This window comes from Schistocerca piceifrons, chromosome 7, assembly GCF_021461385.2.
Source record: "Schistocerca piceifrons isolate TAMUIC-IGC-003096 chromosome 7, iqSchPice1.1, whole genome shotgun sequence".
Taxonomy (NCBI): domain Eukaryota; kingdom Metazoa; phylum Arthropoda; class Insecta; order Orthoptera; family Acrididae; genus Schistocerca; species Schistocerca piceifrons.
In genome coordinates this window covers 174723246-174741740 of record NC_060144.1, presented here as the reverse complement: position 1 = coordinate 174741740, position 18495 = coordinate 174723246, and the positions used below count along the sequence as shown (strand labels likewise).

The 18495-nt window shown below is 42.9% G+C and overlaps 1 protein-coding gene across 2 annotated transcripts in view; it reads left to right on the top strand.

Annotated features, from left to right (window-relative positions):
- The window catches only part of LOC124805206 (putative mediator of RNA polymerase II transcription subunit 26), a 289089-nt gene that overhangs the window by 94334 nt on the left and 176260 nt on the right, over positions 1-18495 (top strand). For both annotated transcript variants that reach the window (XM_047265702.1, XM_047265703.1), the window contains one exon: positions 5803-6190. In XM_047265702.1, the coding sequence (XP_047121658.1) occupies positions 5803-6190 (388 nt within the window). The remainder of the gene's footprint in view (positions 1-5802; positions 6191-18495) is intronic.

Here is an 18495-nt window from a genome sequence, read left to right as displayed (position 1 = left end):
TACTGAAGTTTGATATCATCAAGGTCTATTAACTGTGAAATTTTCAGATTTTCGTCTGGTTCCCTAACAAAGATATTGCAGCTCACAAAATGGAAAAATTAAAAAAAAAATCCCTTTTTAAAAATAGTGTTTTTTTTTTTTTTTTTTAAGTGTAAGCTGCTCACCAGTGATACTATATAAAAAGTAACTGTACTATACATTGTAATAGCAGAAAAAATATTAAAGCTGAGAAATTAATCTTTCTTTGGAAAACTACTGTTCAGAAATTGAGTTTTTTTAATTTGTGGCTGATGATGTTGAACTATTAAAAATATATTAATGAATACATTCAGCTAAGTGATAATGATGTTAGTTTGTAGCCCAGAGTGTGTTGAACTAAATGCATTTTATCTGAAAGGCTTAGGACAATCCACTACTGAATAATTGTAAAAAATGTTGATGCTTGCAAATATGAAATAATGGATGCAGCCTGGAACAAATATAGCAACCATTTCAAAATAATAAACAATAATTTTTTTATGGATTGACCCCTCTGTATGTATGTGTGTGTGTTAGTGGGGGGGGGGGGGGGGGGGGGGGGGGGCTGGAGCAGAAGCTTTGAAAATGTATAATTTTGGGTAGTAGAGAACATTAACAAATATACTCAAAGTCACCATGTAAGAAAGTTCGAACACCTGTATTCGTTACCAATGATTGTCATGAATGGAGGCACCATCACGACTGCATTTGTTGCTTCATCAAAACATAAACTGTTGTACATATTGAAGGGAGCAACATTTGTAGGATGTTTTCTGGCGGTATCAATTGTGAGTCTAATACTGCCATGATGGAAATTGTCTTTTTATATATGATAATTGTGCCAGTGCTTTGATGAAATCAACAAAGCACTTTTTAAGTAATAGGAGCAAAACTGTGTCTGCGCTCAGACGTCTTCCATTGAGCAATTCAAACTGAGTATAATTGGTAAAGATCTTGACTTTATATCTCTTTGATGTGGTCACTGGAGTAGTTTTTCATGTATGAGACACAGCAATCTTAATAAATATACGCAACTGAGCATAGTGCCCCCCCCCCCCCCCCCCCACACACACACACACACACACACACACACACACACACACACGCGCTAAAAAATTAAAAATATGATGCACACAATTCAGATTAACACATACAGATTTCTCAGTGCAAACCTAATATGTATCATTTCTGTCCGTCCATTCACATTCTCATTTCCATTTCGGACTAACATGTCAGTTGAGACTATGGAACCAGAACAGATAATTGTGTTAAACAGCAATAGAACACTCTCTCCTCTGTTGCTTCTGTGCTGTTAACTGCTGTAACAAAAAGAGTGACGTTTTGACCCCCCCCCCCCCCCCCCCCCACACACACACACACACACACACACACACAAACACACAAAGTTCAATGTATCATTGGGTCAAGTCGTCGGGAAAGATCCTGTTTGCTTATTTTGTCGTTGTATATTATGTTAACAGAAGGTGTCGTAATTCTTTCCAGTGTTAGTCCTCCTGTACCTCCACCTTCGCTATGCTACCTCCAGTTGAGGAAAGGTGCCAATTGTGAAGCAGTGTTTTTGAAACCCTCAAAGAAAAGGGCCTTTAGCTTTTTGATTCAAGGTCCCATACTAAGCTCCCGTTAATCAAGCACTAACATGTTTTCCGATGCAGCTGGTAAGAGGCTCATTCCTATAATCTCGATTTCTGCAGTCATATTTTTGCTTTATGAGGTGGGTGGTGAGTACATTCCTCCACAAGGAGGTGTAGTACTCAGCTTCATTAGAGCACGCGTGAGAGAGAGGAATTGTGGTGGAAAGGGATAACACTAATGGGGTTAAGAATAGGAGACAGGCTGATGAGACATGGTCACCATCTTTGAGGGAGAACTCCCAGCGTGAGGGAAATTCTGGCATACCAGTTGGAATGCACCATATGTTGATTGAATTTTATATTCTGATGTGTGAGCAGTTGTTGGCTTTGGAAAGCATTACTTATCCCTTGTTTTAGGTAATATTGAGGTTATAAAATTTTGTGTAGTATTCAGAATCTTGCTCAGATTATCAAGATATTTCTGTGTGTATAAGGTGGGTGGTTCATCATTATCCATTCCATCTGAATAATGTTTCATAAGTGTTACCACTTTTACACTTCACTATTAACTGTAGTTTCAACAGAGACTCTAGTTTCTGTTTACACTCTTTCATGATTTGTGTGTGTATTATGTATTTTAAATGTACTTATATCATAGTGAAGACAGTAAGGCACTAAAAACCAAGGGGTTTTGCACCTAAAGTGCTAAAATTATCTGTTGTTAGTTGCAGGTTATTCCAGTAGCAGTTGTTAGTTCACATAAAGAACTCTTGTTTCTCACTGAAGGCTGAAAGTCTTAGGAGTAACATATGTAGGATGTTTCAGACTTTAGCCACTGTTGTGACAGACAGTACGAATGGCCTTGCCACAGTGGTAACATTGATTCCCATCAGATAACCGAAATTAAGTGCTGTCAGGCTTGGCCAGCACTTGGATGGTTCACTGCCCGTGTCTGTTTAGTGCTGTTGGCAAGTGGGGTGCACTAACCCCTTCTGAGTCCAGTTTAGGAGCTACTTGATATAGTAGCAGTGGCACCGGTCAGGAAAACTGACAATGGCCGGGAGAGTGGTGTGCCGATCGCATGCCCCTCTGTATCCACATCTGGTGATACCTAAGGGGTGAGAATGATGACACAGTGGATGGTTAGTACTGTTGGGCCTTCAAGGCCTGTTTGGATGATGATGTTTTTTAAATAGACCATGTACTGTACTGATAGAAAGTTGTTCTGTTAAAATGTTGCTATATTCCTGTGTTTTAGACACATCTTATAAACTGAATATTTGTGTGCTGTTGATTAAGATTGTGGTGGAAGTTGCAGAATTATTAAGTCCTCTGTGTGGCAAGTATTGTCCGTGACTAACCATACGATTGAGGCATTGGGCCAGTTTTTGCTGGTACCCAGGTAACAAATGGTATGGTCCTTAGTTGAGGGTTTTCAGCCTTTTGTTACCTCTCAGGCTACCTTTTTATGAAACATAGAAACCAAGTGCGATGGTAGTGCCACGAGAAAACAAGATCACACTTTTAATATTGAAGCTGAGAAATCACCATCCATGCCTGTAATGTCCGGGGCATAAGTGGTGGTTAACAGTGTCACTGTAGCAGTGTTCCACCCATAGGGAAATCTCTGGTCAAAGTGGCTGGCACAGTGGTGTGCAACTCACGATGAAGAGGCTGAAAAAGACTTCAGCAGCCCTACTGGAAGGAGATCATTTTAATACAGAAAATGTGAGCCTAAGATGTTCCCTCTCTGGCCACACCATGTGAAGAAAACAAATCCAAAAGAAAGGGGGGGAAATACTTTCCTCAGTACCTGGTTTGCACCAAGACTGATAGTGAGTCCGTTTTGGCTGCAAATCATTGTTTCCTATAGAGTGTCCAAAGATAAATTTGAGCAAGAAGCTACAGTTGACAAAATGCGACAGTTTACTCCTCATCAAACCAGCGACCAATGCCCAATTCAAAGGCATTACCTCCTGTGAGAAGATTGGCATCATTTCCATAACAGTTACATCTCACAAGAGACCTAATATGGTACGGGGTCTAATATTTCTCTGCGGCCTAACATTGCAGACAGATGAGGAATTGCTTTCCAACATAGAATAATGGGGCATCTGTCTCATCTCCCCTACTAATTCAACACTGTTTTGGGAATCTTTGTTCTCCTCTCTGGCCAGCAGTGACCTACTTGACAGCTCTCCTCATTGCTTTCCGGGGCCTATTTTTCAGACTGTCTCTATCCTGCATCTGACATCAGTCAGAAACTGGAGGAGGCAGAGCTATGGGCCACAGAATGATTTGCTCATCTCTCATCTTCTGTCCCAGTTTCTCACCTTGCTACATCTCAACCAAGTTAAAAGTGGTAAAGGGGGGAAAAAAGATGAATATGAATCTAGCAGTGCAACAGATTCCCCCCTCCAAATCCAATCTCCCACCTCATATAGAAGTCATCCCTTCTTAACTGGTATTGCAGTTCGTACAGACATTATCCAGTGGACTTTTGCAAGCAGCCAAATGCCCAAGATGGAACAACAGCAGTATGAAAAGGATAGATTGTCGTCCAGCACATAGAGGAGGCGTTAAGTTTCAGACAGGCACAATGAAAAGACTGATAAATATTTAAGCTTTCAGACCAAAAAGGACTCTCTTAACTAAAAGCTAAAATGTTTAGTAGTATTTTCGTTGTGCCTGCCCGCAACTCAATGCCTGCTGTATGAGGTAAGTAGCAGTCTATCCTCTTCATATTAATGCACCATAGAATTCATTACCACTGTCTTGTTGAATACAGACACCTCTTTTCTCTTTGTTCCAGTGATACGTGTTGCCCTTTAGGAAAGTGAGTTTCCTGAAGCCCATACCCTACACCCACCCTATGCAATATTGTGTTTATTTAAAAAGTCAGGATCGTCTAAAAATATCATTTGGTACCAATGTTTTTATGCTGTTACCTGCAAACATCTTTGGTTGAAAGGTGCCACTCTATACTGTGTTGTAAGCTATGGCTGTGTGCGTGTGGACATCTATGTACTTTACAATCTGTAACATATACACTTTCCTCCCCTCTAGATGGATGATGATATATCTTGAGAGAGTTATTCTGATCTCTCAGTTACCCTTGCCTTTCTCCACTTGTGAGACTCACAACCATTATTGGGCATTGTCGAGATTACTGGCTAAGGCAAGTCAATGAAACAAGTGACTCAGATTGTGAATTAAGTTTGTTGAATAATTTTGTTCAGTTGTCATCCATTGTTATTCCTTACAGTTACAACTTTTTTTGTGTTTTCATTACAGTTTGTAACAAAGGCCACTAATGTGTTGACACTTGTATGTGAAGTAACCTGCTCAAATATTGGTGGAAGAAAGTTCTATTATTAGTATATAACCAACAAGGGAAAGATATGCCATTCTAGTAATCTATCCTGGGTTAAATCTCCAGTTTCTGTGCAATACCTTATGATGTGATAGTCTGCAGCACAGTTGATAATCTATGACGGGGGATATTAAATTAAAAGTGACACATAGCGCTATTCTAGATGGGGAAGCATTGTGAAGACACCTGATTTCCCCTTTTTAATTCCATTAATGCCATACTCATCCATAACAACACAAATGCCAGACGGAGCGAGGTGGCGCAGTGGTTAGCACACTGGACTCGCATTCGGGAGGACGACGGTTCAATCCTGTCTCCGGCCATCCTGATTTAGCTTTTCCGTGATTTCCCTAAATCGTTTCAGGCGAATGCCGAGATGGTTCCTTTGAAAGGGCACGGCCAATTTCCTTCCCAATCTTTCCCTAACCCGAGCTTGCGCTCCGTCTCTAATGACCTCGTTGTCGACGGGACGTTAAACACTAACCACCACCACCACCACCACCACCACCACCACCACCACCACAAATGCCAGACAGCGCAATGATCACTCTTTCACAAAATACAAAATCATTTTAGAAGAAATTGCAGGAAGGTACCAGGTAGTCTGTGACACTACAATCTTCTACAAGTTTACAGACGAGGATTCCCACATTGTTCCCAGCACGCACTGCTCAAGTGGATATTGATAATTGCGTAAGGAGTGTTGCTGGACTGTTATTTACATATTGACAAATGTTTCGTGCCATGTTCAGAAAAGAGAATTTTATAGTAACTTATCATTTTCCTCTTAAAAATGATAATCCCACATTTATGTTCCAGTCGCAGCAACAGCCTCATCAAGAACAGCAACAGCAACAACAACACCAACAGCTGCAGTTGCTTTTACAGCAGTCACAGCAGCAACAACAAGCACCTCAAACTCAAGTTCAGAATCAAGTACAAGTACCAGCACCAGCAGTGCCCAGCCATGCATGCCTTACCTCGTTGTTGCAACAACACCATCAGCCACAGCACCATCAACAACAACAACAGCAGCAGCAGCAGCAGCAGCAGCTGTCAGCCCAACAGCAAGAGCGAGAGCAACAGCGGAACCAAGAGGAAAACCATCTGCTGACTGACAACCCTGAAATTAGTGCTCTAGTAACCAGCCTCATGAACTCTGCTGACCAATACGAACAACAGCAGCAGCAACAGCAGCAGCAAGCAGGTAAACCAACTGATTTAACTGGTATTTACAGAATTTTTCTCTTCTTGTGGTTTCATTCAAGATCTGCATTTGAATGTGGCTTGTAGACCTTAATGTACCTCAGAATGTCCTTTGAGAATTTTAAGGCAAGCACGTTATGTATCAGCGGACTTAATATGTTGTTGACTTACTTGATGTTGCTTCCCTTACCACAGTCCTCTTCCTCATTCATCTGGGCCTGCCTCTCTTTCTCATTTCCTGTGAATTCGATTCTACTCCTGGTCGATTGGTCCATTCCTGCTTTCTCAGTGTGCACCCCAGCAGTCTCCACTTTCTCTCATATCAAGTTTGTTTTCCTCCAGAACTCCTCATTACTTTTTTTTCTGGACACCAGTCGTGATGGGCTAGAGAAACCTATTTATGAAGCTCTGTAACTGTGATGTTATTTTCTTGGCTACTTTCCAGCTTTCACTGGTGTATTGGTCAGCCTTCACATTTGCATTAACAATACAAATTTTAGTTTTGTGCATGATGGTTCTGTTCTGCCATTTTGTATACAACTGCGTTATGATAGAATTTGCCTTTCTTACGTCGTTCTCCGCATCTTCTCTAGCTCCACCATCTTCTGCCATCACACTACCCAGTGAGTTAACAGTTTGCACCTGCTGCTCCTCTACAAAGAGAGGCTCTTCCATGTTCCGAAAATTTACTCAAATTTCCTTTGTCATATCTATATTTATTTCGTGGCCAGAACACTCTTCTTTTTTTTAAAGAGTTTAATTAATGTTTCTTATCTTTTAGCCTAATACAACTGTGTTTTTGTTGTTGTGGTCTTCAGTCCTGAGACTGGTTTGATGCAGCTCTCCATGCTACTCTATCCTGTGCAAGCTTCATCATCTCCCAGTACTTACTGCAACCAACATCCTTCTGAATCTGCATAGTGTATTCATCTCTTGGTCTCCCTCTACGATTTTTACCCTCCATGCTGCCCTCCAGTGCTAAATTGGTGATCCCTTGATGCCTCAGAACATGTCCTACTAATCGGTCCCTTCTTCTTGTCAAGTTGTGCAACAAACTCCTCCCCAATTCTATTCAACACCTCCTCATTAGTTTTGTCATCTATCCATCTAATCTTCAGCATTCTTCTGTAGCACCACATTTCAAAAGCTTCTATTCTTTTCTTGTCCAAACTATTTACCGTCCATGTTTCACTTCCATACATGGCTACACTCCATACAAATACACTCCTGGAAATTGAAATAAGAACACCGTGAATTCATTGTCCCAGGAAGGGGAAACTTTATTGACACATTCCTGGGGTCAGATACATCACATGATCACACTGACAGAACCACAGGCACATAGACACAGGCAACAGAGCATGCACAATGTCGGCACTAGTACAGTGTATATCCACCTTTCGCAGCAATGCAGGCTGCTATTCTCCCATGGAGACGATCATAGAGATGCTGGATGTAGTCCTGTGACACGGCTTGCCATGCCATTTCCACCTGGCGCCTCGGTTGGACCAGCGTTCGTGCTGGACGTGCAGACCGCGTGAGACGACGCTTCATCCAGTCCCAAATACGCTCAATGGGGGACAGATCTGGAGATCTTGCTGGCCAGGGTAGTTGACTTACACCTTCAAGAGCACGTTGGGTAGCACGGGATACATGCGGACGTGCATTGTCCTGTTGGAACAGCAAGTTCCCTTGCCGGTCTAGGAATGGTAGAACGATGGGTTCGATGACGGTTTGGATGTACCGTGCACTATTCAGTGTCCCCTCGACGATCACCAGTGGTGTACGGCCAGTGTAGGAGATCGCTCCCCACACCATGATGCCGGGTGTTGGCCCTGTGTGCCTCGGTCGTATGCAGTCCTGATTGTGGCGCTCACCTGCACGGCGCCAAACACGCATACGACCATCATTGGCACCAAGGCAGAAGCGACTCTCATCGCTGAAGACGACACGTCTCCGTTCGTCCCTCCATTCACGCCTGTCGCGACACCACTGGAGGCGGGCTGCACGATGTTGGGGCGTGAGCGGAAGACGGCCTAACGGTGTGCGGGACCGAAGCCCAGCTTCATGGAGAGGGTTGCGAATGGTCCTTGCCGATACCCCAGGAGCAACAGTGTCCCTAATTTGCTGGGAAGTGGCGGTGCGGTCCCCTACGGCACTGCGTAGGATCCTACGGTCTTGGCGTGCATCCGTGCGTCGCTGCGGTCCGGTCCCAGGTCGACGGACACGTGCACCTTCCGCCGACCACTGGCGACAACATCGATGTACTGTGGAGACCTCACGCCCCACGTGTTGAGCAATTCGGCGGTACATCCACCTGGCCTCCCGCATGCCCACTATACGCCCTCGCTCAAAGTCCGTCAACTGCACATACGGTTCACGTCCACGCTGTTGCGGCATGCTACCAGTGTTAAAGACTGCGATGGAGCTCCGTATGCCACGGCAAACTGGCTGACACTGACGGCAGCGGTGCACAAATGCTGCGCAGCTAGCGCCATTCGACGGCAAACACCGCGGTTCCTGGTGTGTCCGCTGTGCCATGCGTGTGATCATTGCTTGTACAGCCCTCTCGCAGTGTCCGGAGCAAGTATGGTGGGTCTGACACACCGGTGTCAATGTGTTCTTTTTTCCATTTCCAGGAGTGTACTTTCAGAAATAACTTCCTGACACTTATATCTATACTCGATGTTAACTAATTCCTCTTCTTCAGAAACGCTTTCCTTGCCATTGACAGTCTACATTTTATATCCTCTCTACTTCGACCATCATCAGTTATTTTGCTCCCCAAATAGCAAAACTCCTTTACTACTTTAAGTGTCTCATTTCCTAATCTAATTCCCTCAGCATCACCCGACTTAATTCGACTACATTCCATTATCCTCATTCTACTTTTGTTGATTTTCATCTTATATCCTCCATTCAAGACACTGTCTATTCCGTTCAACTGCTCTTCCAAGTCCTTTGCTGTCTCTGACAGAATTACAATGTCATCGGCGAACCTCAAAGTTTTTATTTCTTCTCAATGGATTTTAATACCTACTCCGAATTTTTCTTTTGTTTCCTTTACTGCTTGCTCAATATACAGATTGAACAACATCGGGGAGAGGCTACAACCCTGTCTTACTCCCTTCCCAACCACTGCTTCCCTTTCATGTCCCTCGACTCTTATAACTACCATCTGGTTTCTGTACAAATTGTAAATAGCCTTTCGCTCCCTGTATTTTACCCCTGCCACCTTTAGAATTTGAAAGAGAGTATTCTAGTCAACATTGTCAAAAGCTTTCTCTAAGTCTACAAATACTAGAAACGTAGGTTTGCATTTCCTTAATCTATTTTCTAAGGTAATTCTTAGGGTCAGTATTGCCTCACGTGTTCCAACGTTTCGTTGAAATCCAAACTGATCTTCCCCGATGTCGGCTTCTACCAGTTTTTCCATTCGTCTGTAAAGAATTTGTGTTAGTATTTTGCAGCTGTGACTTATTAAACTGATAGTTTGGTAATTTTTACATCTGTCAGCACCTGCTTTCTTTGAGATTGGAATTATTACATTCTTCTTGAAGTCTGAGGGTATTTCACCTGTCTCATACATCTTGCTCACCAGATGGTAGAGTTTTGTCAGGACTGGCTCTCCCAAGACTCTCAGTAGTTTCAATGGAATGTTGTCTGCTCCCGGGGCCTTGTTTCGACTCTGGTCTTTCAGTGCTCTGTCAAACTCTTCACGCAGTATCGTATCTCCCATTTCATCTTCATCTTCATCCTCTTCCCTTTCCATAATATTGTCCTCAAGTACATCACCCTTGTATAGACCCTCCATATACTCGTTCCACCTTTCTGCTTTCCCTTCTTTGCTTATAACTGGGTTTCCATCTGAGCTCTTGATATTCATACAAGTGGCTCTCTTTTCTCCAAAGGTCTTTTAGGCAGTATCTATCTTACCCCTCATGAGATAAGCCTCTACATCCTTACATTTGTCCTTTAGCCATCCCTGCTTAGCCATTTTGCACTTCCTGTTCTCATTTTTGAGACGTTTGTATTCGTTTTTGCCTGCTTCATTTACTGCGTTTTTATATTTTCTCCTTTCATCAATTAAATTCAATATTTCTTCTGTTACCCAAGGATTTCTACTAGCCCTCATCTTTTTACCTACTTGATCCTCTGCTGCCTTCACTACTTCATCCCTCAGAGCTACCCATTCTTCTTCTACTGTATTTCTTTCCCCCATTCCTGTCAATTGTTCCCTTACGCTCTCCCTGAAACTCTGTACAGCCTCTTGTTTAGGCAGTTTATCCAGGTCCCATCTCCTTAAATTCCCACCTTTTTGCAATTTCTTCAGTTTTAATCTGCAGTTCATAACCAACAGATTGTGGTCAGAGTCCACATCTGCCCCTGGAAATGTCCTACAATTTAAAACCTGGTTCCTAAATCTCTTCCTTACCATTATATAATCTACCTGATACCTTTTAGTAGCTCCAGGATTCTTCCATGTATACAACCTTCTTTTATGATTCTTGAGCCAAGTGTTAGCTATGATTAAGTTATGCTCTGTGCAAAATTCTACCAGACGGCTTCCTCTTTCATTTCTCACCCCCAATCCATATTCGCCCACTATGTTTCCTTCTCTCCCTTTTCCTACTCTTGAATTCCAGTCACCCGTGACTATTAAATTTTCGTCTCCCTTCACTACCTGAATAATTTCTTTTATCTCATCATACTTTTCATCAATTTCTTCATCATCTGCAGAGCTAGTTGGCATATAAACTTGTACTACTGTAGTAGGCATGGGCTTTGTGTCTATCTTGGCCACAATAATGCGTTCACTATGCTGTTTGTAGTAGCTTTCCCGCACTCCTATTTTTTTATTCATTATTAAACCTACTCCTGCATTACCCCTATTTTTGTATTTATAACCCTGTATTCACCTGACCAAAAGTCTTGTTCCTTCTGCCACCGAACTTCACTAATTCCCACTATATCATCTAACTTTAACCTACCCATTTCCCTTTTTAAATTTTCTAACCTACCTGCCCGTTTAAGGGATCTGACATTCCACGCTCCGATCCGTAGAACGCCAGTTTTCTTTCTCCTGATAACGATGTCCTCTTGAGTAGTCTCTGCCTGGAGATCCGAATGGGGGACTGTTTTACCTCTGGAATATTTTACCCAAGAGGACGCCATCATCATTTAACCATACAGTAAAGCTGCATACCCTCAAGAAGAACTGTATCATCTGTGCTCCTCACACATTTGAAGCTGTAGCTGATGAGTCGTAATCGTCACCCCATTCTTGCTCAACAGGTACTTCACATCTTAAGTTCTTCATTAATAGCCGTTTGATGACATTGTACAGTTTCTTTATATTCTCCCATCTTGCTGTTTATTCTGATAACTGTATCTGCTCATATACCCAATTCCTTCTCTCCCTCCTAATCCCTATTTCCACTCTTTTGTTTGTCTCTATATATTATGTGTGTGCTTCAATCATTTGCCCACTTGTCTTACAAAGATTGAACTTTTGTTTTAGTTGTGTATTTTGGTTAATTTCATTCGACGTGTCACAGAAATGGTGTGTCTTAAATCTTAAGATGTGCTCTCCAACACCTAGATAATTATCTCTTAAATATTGTGGAAACCTGCATCGATTCCTTCCTGCATGAAGTTTTCTACAGAGAGGTCCTGAAATCTGTGTTGTAGTTCAGGGACAAAGCTTTCTTTGACCTACTTACCAGATAGGACGAGAAGGATAGACTGGTTGTTGGGGACTGCACTGGATGAGATTTGAAAACCTTAAGACTTAAAGGCGAAAGACAGGGTAATAATCAAGGCAGAGATTACAGTCAAAACATTGTGCAAGAGTGAGTAAGAGGGGAAAGCTAAGTGCATTACGTGTGTGTGTGTGTGTGTGTGTGTGTGTGTGTGTGTGTGTGTGTGTGTGTGTGTTTGGTGGGGGGGGGGGGGATGTGGTAGGAAAAAATAGACAAGACAAAAAATAAAAGATTCAGAAAACTAAAACAGAATGAAGGAAGGAATAGTTACTGAGTAGAAATGCTGAGACCCATGCTGGGGCAGCAAAACAGTCCTATTTTTACCCAAGAATGAGTGAGACGGAGACCTGTCAGTGTATGCTCATATTCATATAGGCAGCATGATTTGGTGCTCTAAATGTCTAGCAACAATTAAACTTTCTTTTGAAAATACTGTTACTTTACAACCATTTGTTCACAGACTAATGTTTGTGAATCTAAATAAAAAGCTGGTTGCATGAATTACACTACACTTTTCTGTAGAAGAAAGAAAGTGTAATGTGCCATGCTCACATCTTTTAAACAGGATCCCACATATAGGGTGTCCCAGGAGGAATGGTTAATATTCAAAGATATAATGGGAGCAATCATATGAAGAAAAAAACTACTTATGGACATGTGTTCTATTCCAAACGGTACATTGTTATATATTTTGCATGTTTTTCAGTACAACGTCAGGTTTACACAGGTAGTAAACATTACAACATGTGTTTTACGAAGTATCAGTTGAAAAATACGTGTTTTTAACACATTCATCTCTAAGCATTATCATACACCTTACATCACAGCTGTTTTTCACCTCATTGTCAACTTCAGTACATATGTGCACTCTTGGGACACATGTTAGTGTTGCTTGTTCGAGTGCCTCTGGGCATTCTCTCATGAGGGCAGTAGTGTCCATAATGCGGCAAAGCAGTTCATCTTGCATATTCACCTTTCGTTTGTGTATCTTATACCTCATTCAACCCATAAACAAAACTGTAATGGCAGTGTTGGTGGACAGTTAATTGTACTACAATGACCAATCCAGCAACCAGGATACGTGTGGTTGAAATCTTTTTCTCACATGTCTGGTAAGATGTAGAGGGGTTTCATCATGCTGGAAGTACATTGAATCTACTTGGCCACAGGAACATCCTTAAGGTGGTCAACAAACAAAATTTCCAAAAGATGCAAGTTATTCTGTCCAATCATTTGCTCTCCTACAATGACTGGATGTATCAAGACATTACCAAGTGTGCCACCCCAAACATTGGCTAAAAAATTAACTTGGAAATTGGTTTCCACTGTAGGGTGTGGATTTTCCTGCAACCATTGATGATTATTACTTGTGTTATTGATTCCACCTCGTGTAAATGCGTCTTCATCAGTGAATAGTGTTAATCGACACACATCACAACTGCCATTTAACTAGTGACAGTATTCATGTCCTGTGGCATTGTCACCAATGTGAAGATTGTGGATGCACTATATGCAAAATGGGTACAAGTTTTCCGCATTTAATGTTTGGCCTTCAATGTTCATGAGACATTGAGATGTGCTTGTGGTAGGAATGTGCTGCACCCATTTTAACAGAGAGTCTCTGCTCATTGACCTACACAGTCAGGACAAAAATGGGAACCTGGAAGAATACCTGCTTATGCAGTCTACTGAAAACTGGTAAACACTCTGTGATCATGAATTCAACATGTTGGAAGCACCGATGGTATTCTTTGGTAGCAGCAGGAGCTCTACTGTTGCAGAAGCCATAAATATGCATAATATCTGCATATTCTTCATTAGTTTATATTATAGTAAGAACACAATGTATGGAACGTAGTACTTTATAGAGCAACACATTAGATACAGGTTGTGCACAGAGAGTTCGCCAGGTGGCCTCTATAAGCGGTTCTGTGAACTGTATAGACATGTGCTCTCCGAAATGGGGCACGTACATCACTCCTTCCTCCTAGGGGTGGGAAAACCACATACATACATAAAAAAAACACTTAAAACTAAACTAAACTCCACCCGAACAGGCCATGAAGGCCCAATGGTACCGACTGTCTGCCGTGTCATCCTCAGCTTGCAGGTGCCACTGGATATGGATATGGAGGGGCATATGGTCAGCACACCTCTCTCCCAGTCGTATGTCACTTTACAATAGCCTAAACCACGAACCCAAATAGGTGCACCCGAGCAGAACCGTCACAGAGCTGGCAATGCCAGCTGTCACAATATCAGATGCAGCAGGTGAAGGAGTGTCCTTGGAATGGAGTCCATATAGCAGCTCCACTGGGTTCTTGTCCCCCACTGGAGTGAAATGGTACCAACTCTAAAAATGGCCTAAAGCAGCTTCACAGGACCTGCTAGATACATACTTCAACAGGTTGGCCTCACCATTAAATTGAGGATGAAACGGGGCAGCTGTGAGATGGTAAAAACCACTAGCGTGATAAAAAGATTCAAATTCTCAAGAAACAAACTGGGGACCGTTATTGGCAACCAAGATACATGGAAGTTCCACAGTTGCAAAAATTTTAGACAAGGCCGAAATAGTGGCAGCCGTGGCCATGGACGGACAACACACTACCTAGGGAAACTTGGAATAGGTGTCCACTACAATGAACCACTAATGATTTAGGAAGGGCCCAGCAAAATCGACATATAGATGTTCGCACAGATGCTGCAGTATTGGCCAGGGCGTAAAAAGATGACCGCGGGGCCGCCAGTTGCTGACGCAGTGACTGCAAGTGGCATTAAGCCGCTTAGTGTTCCCATCTATGCTCAGCCAATACACATGCCAGCGGACCAAAGCTTTGGTTCGAGAGATCCCCCAATAACTGACATGCAAAAAGAGAGGACCCAACTAAGTACAGGATCCGCAACGACAACCGATGCCATCATGGCACTAGTGATGGGAAAACCATTGATCGTGCTATGGTTCTCAATATCTAAATAGAAACAAACCAATTCGTCCTATTGAATGCTGGGTCCAGCTCGATTTGAAGGCAAGATAAGGCATCAGCATTGGCTTGTCGCACTGTCGGCTGGTAATGGATCTGTACTGATAATGGGAGAAGAAGAGAGCCCATCACTCCAAACGATGCACTACTTGTCCGGCACAAAAACTGAAGGGCTAGAAAGAGCAACCAACAGCTTGTGATCCCTGATTAAATGGAACGTATAACCATGCAAGAAAACCACTAAATACTCCTTTTCACTCTGAGAATTACACTGCTGAAAGCGAGTTAGTCTTATAAACGTAAGCAATGGGTCGTTCAGATCCATCTGTGTATTTGTGTGCCAACACCATGTTAAGACTGTGCAGAGAGGCATCTGTAGCCATCATGAGATCCTGACCTGGCTGAAAAGTGACCAGGCACTGAGCAGATTGAAGCTCAGATTTAAGCAAAGCAAATGGTCAGTCACAAGCTGGCGACCAGAGAAAAGCACATGCAGTGGCTGAGCTACAGTGGGTACGTCTGGTAAAAACTTGCGTTAGTACGCAACTTTACCCAGAAATACCTGCAGTTTCTTAATGGAGGTCGACTGCGACAAAGCTGCAGTTGCACCAGTATGGTGACACAACAACTCGACCCCTGTGTGAGAATCCTCAAAAACTAGGTACTCAGTTGATGGCTGAAAAAATTGATTTATCGAAATTACACTTGAGACCAGCAAACTGCAAAACAGAAAACCACAATCGGAGATTGCGAAGCTGTTCTTCAGTGGAAGAACCCGGAACAACGATATCATTGAGGTAATTGATGCAGCCAGGTACAGAGACTGTCCGCTCTTCTAAAAACTGCTTAAAAATTGCTGGCGTGCTAGCAACACCGAAAGGCAAGCATTGATATTGGCATAGGCTGAAAATGTATTGACAACGAGAATGCACCTAATGGGCTCATCCAAGGGGAGCTGGAGTTATGTTTCTGACAAATCAATCGTGGAAAAGTAGTGGCCGCCTGATAATTTTGCGAGCAACTCGTCAGGGTGGGACAAATGGTATGTATGTATCACAGCATTAATCGTGACACTGAAGTCGCCGCAGAGGCGAATTACGCATCAGCTTCTTAATAATAACCAGCGGTGCAGCTTACTCACTGGGAGAAATAGGCAAAATGACATAGAGCAATTTCAAATGGTCTTATTTGGCCTTGACAGAGTTGTGCAATGCGACAGGCGCTTGTCTCGCTCTAAAAAACGAGGGCGGGCACACTCTTTCATGGTAATGTGGGCCTGAAAACTGCCAGAGGGACTCAGTTTGCTGATATGGACCTTAATCTGACACTAAATTTACCTCACTGGCAAGTGAGAAACCAAAAGGGTTAAACACATGTAATCTGAACAGGTCTGCAGTATGGGAATGATCCACAACAAGGTAGGTTAGACGGCCAACAACAGATTTGTAAGATACAGGGGCAGAGAACTGACCTAGGATTGGACTCTGCTGTTTATTGTAGCCAGCCATCTTCCGTGAAACCTGTTTGAGGGGAGGACAGCCCAAGTCGATGTACATTTGTGTATATACTAAAGTCACTACAGCTCCTGTGCCCACTTTCATTTTTAGCAGTTTTTTAAACACACTCAAGTCAATAAACAATTTATCTGGGGAAGCAGTCATTGTAGAGATACAGTTATGTCCATTGGTACTACTGTGTCCGCCACATTTGCAGAGGAGTTCACACCGATGCAATGTGGCCTTTCTTTTGACACTTATTGCAAACTTCCCAGTGTTAAGGCATGCTGAACGTTCGCGTTGGATGAAGCAGTATGAACAAGACAGAAGGGGGGCACATGGACTCTGCTGTGACACGGGCTGTTGCTGCTGTGGCCGTAACCGACGTGGCACTGAGTTGAAGGTTGTACTGCTGCAGCAGCTTCCCTATCATCCTAAACACTTGCAATGTATCTAACGAGTTGGCTGAGCAATTTCAGATACCTCTCCCCATGCAGCCTGTAGGCTGTGACACTTGAGAACTGTGCTATATTGAGCACATCAGTATGAGTCGGGTTCTCACATTGAAGTGCATTTTCACAGTCTTCCCTACCCAGGGCCACATGAATAATACCATCACGCACAATGTGATCGGTGTAGGATTCATGATGGGGTACTAGTGACAAATTCACAAAAATGACTCAACCGTGTAATTCTGCAACGCAGGCTCCATAAGATTGACTTTGTAAGATTGGCAGAGCTGATAAATGTCCAGTGAAAGTCAGGAAAGAAAGAAAGCCCATCACAGGTTTTCATGGCCCATTCGGAAAACCTGGAAGTGTTAGCATAACCGTGTCTCGTCGGTGTTCTGGTCTTCAGTCAAATCATTGTATGCCAAAAAGGGTGACAGTTGCACTGAATGGAGAGTTAACTACCACAAACACAAATACCACTTAATTGAGAGCAGTGCTGAAAGCTGACATTGTTCTACATCTACATCTACATTTATACTCCGCAAGCCACCCAACGGTGTGTGTCGGAGGGCACTTTACGTGCCACTGTCATTACCTCCCTTTCGTGTTCCAGTCTCGTATGGTTCGCGGGAAGAACGACTGTCTGAAAGCCACCGTGCGCGCTCCAATCTCTCTAATTTTACATTCGTGATCTCCTCGGGAGGTATAAGTAGGGGGAAGCAATATATTCGATACCTCATCCAGAAACGCAGCCTCTCGAAACCTGGCGAGCAAGCTACACTGCGGTGCAGAGTGCCTCCCTTGCAGAGTCTGCCACTTGAGTTTATTAAACATCTCCGTAACACTATCACGGTTACCAAATAACCCTGTGACGAAACGCGCCGCTCTTCTTTGGATCTTCTCTATCTCCTCCGTCAACCCGATCTGGTACGGATCCCACACTGATGAGCAATACTCAAGTATAGGTCGAACGAGTGTTTTGTAAGCCACCTCCTTTGTTGATGGACTACATTTTCTAAGGACTCTCCCAATGAATCTCAACCTGGTACCCGCCTTACCAACAATTAATTTTATATGATCATTCCACTTCAAATCGTTCCGCACGCATACTCCCAGATATTTTACAGAAGTAACTGCTACCAGTGTTTGTTCCACTATCATATAATCATACAATAAAGGATCCTTCTTTCTACGTATTCGCAATACATTACATTTGTCTATGTTAAGGGTCAGTTGCCACTCCCTGCACCAAGTGCCTACCCGCTGCAGATCTTCCTGCATTTCGCTACAATTTTCTAATGCCGCGAAAGCTTGCTGCAGGACAATGAGACATTGAGACGTTGGAGTATTTCTTCCACCAAGATGTTTGTCGGGTGACTTAGCACTGACTCTAACATGTAAAGAAAAAGTAAGCCTCACTCATCACCAAGTGTGTTATAGCAAGAACAAAAATGATTATGGAATATAGTACTTCATAGAGGGACACGTAAGATACCGGTTGTGTGAAGCACTGAACACAATGACTGGGCAACAGTAATACAGTGTAAAGAAAAGGCTGAGAGCTCATTTACAATCACTTAAATAATGCTGTTTCTTTGGTGGCTCACCAGAG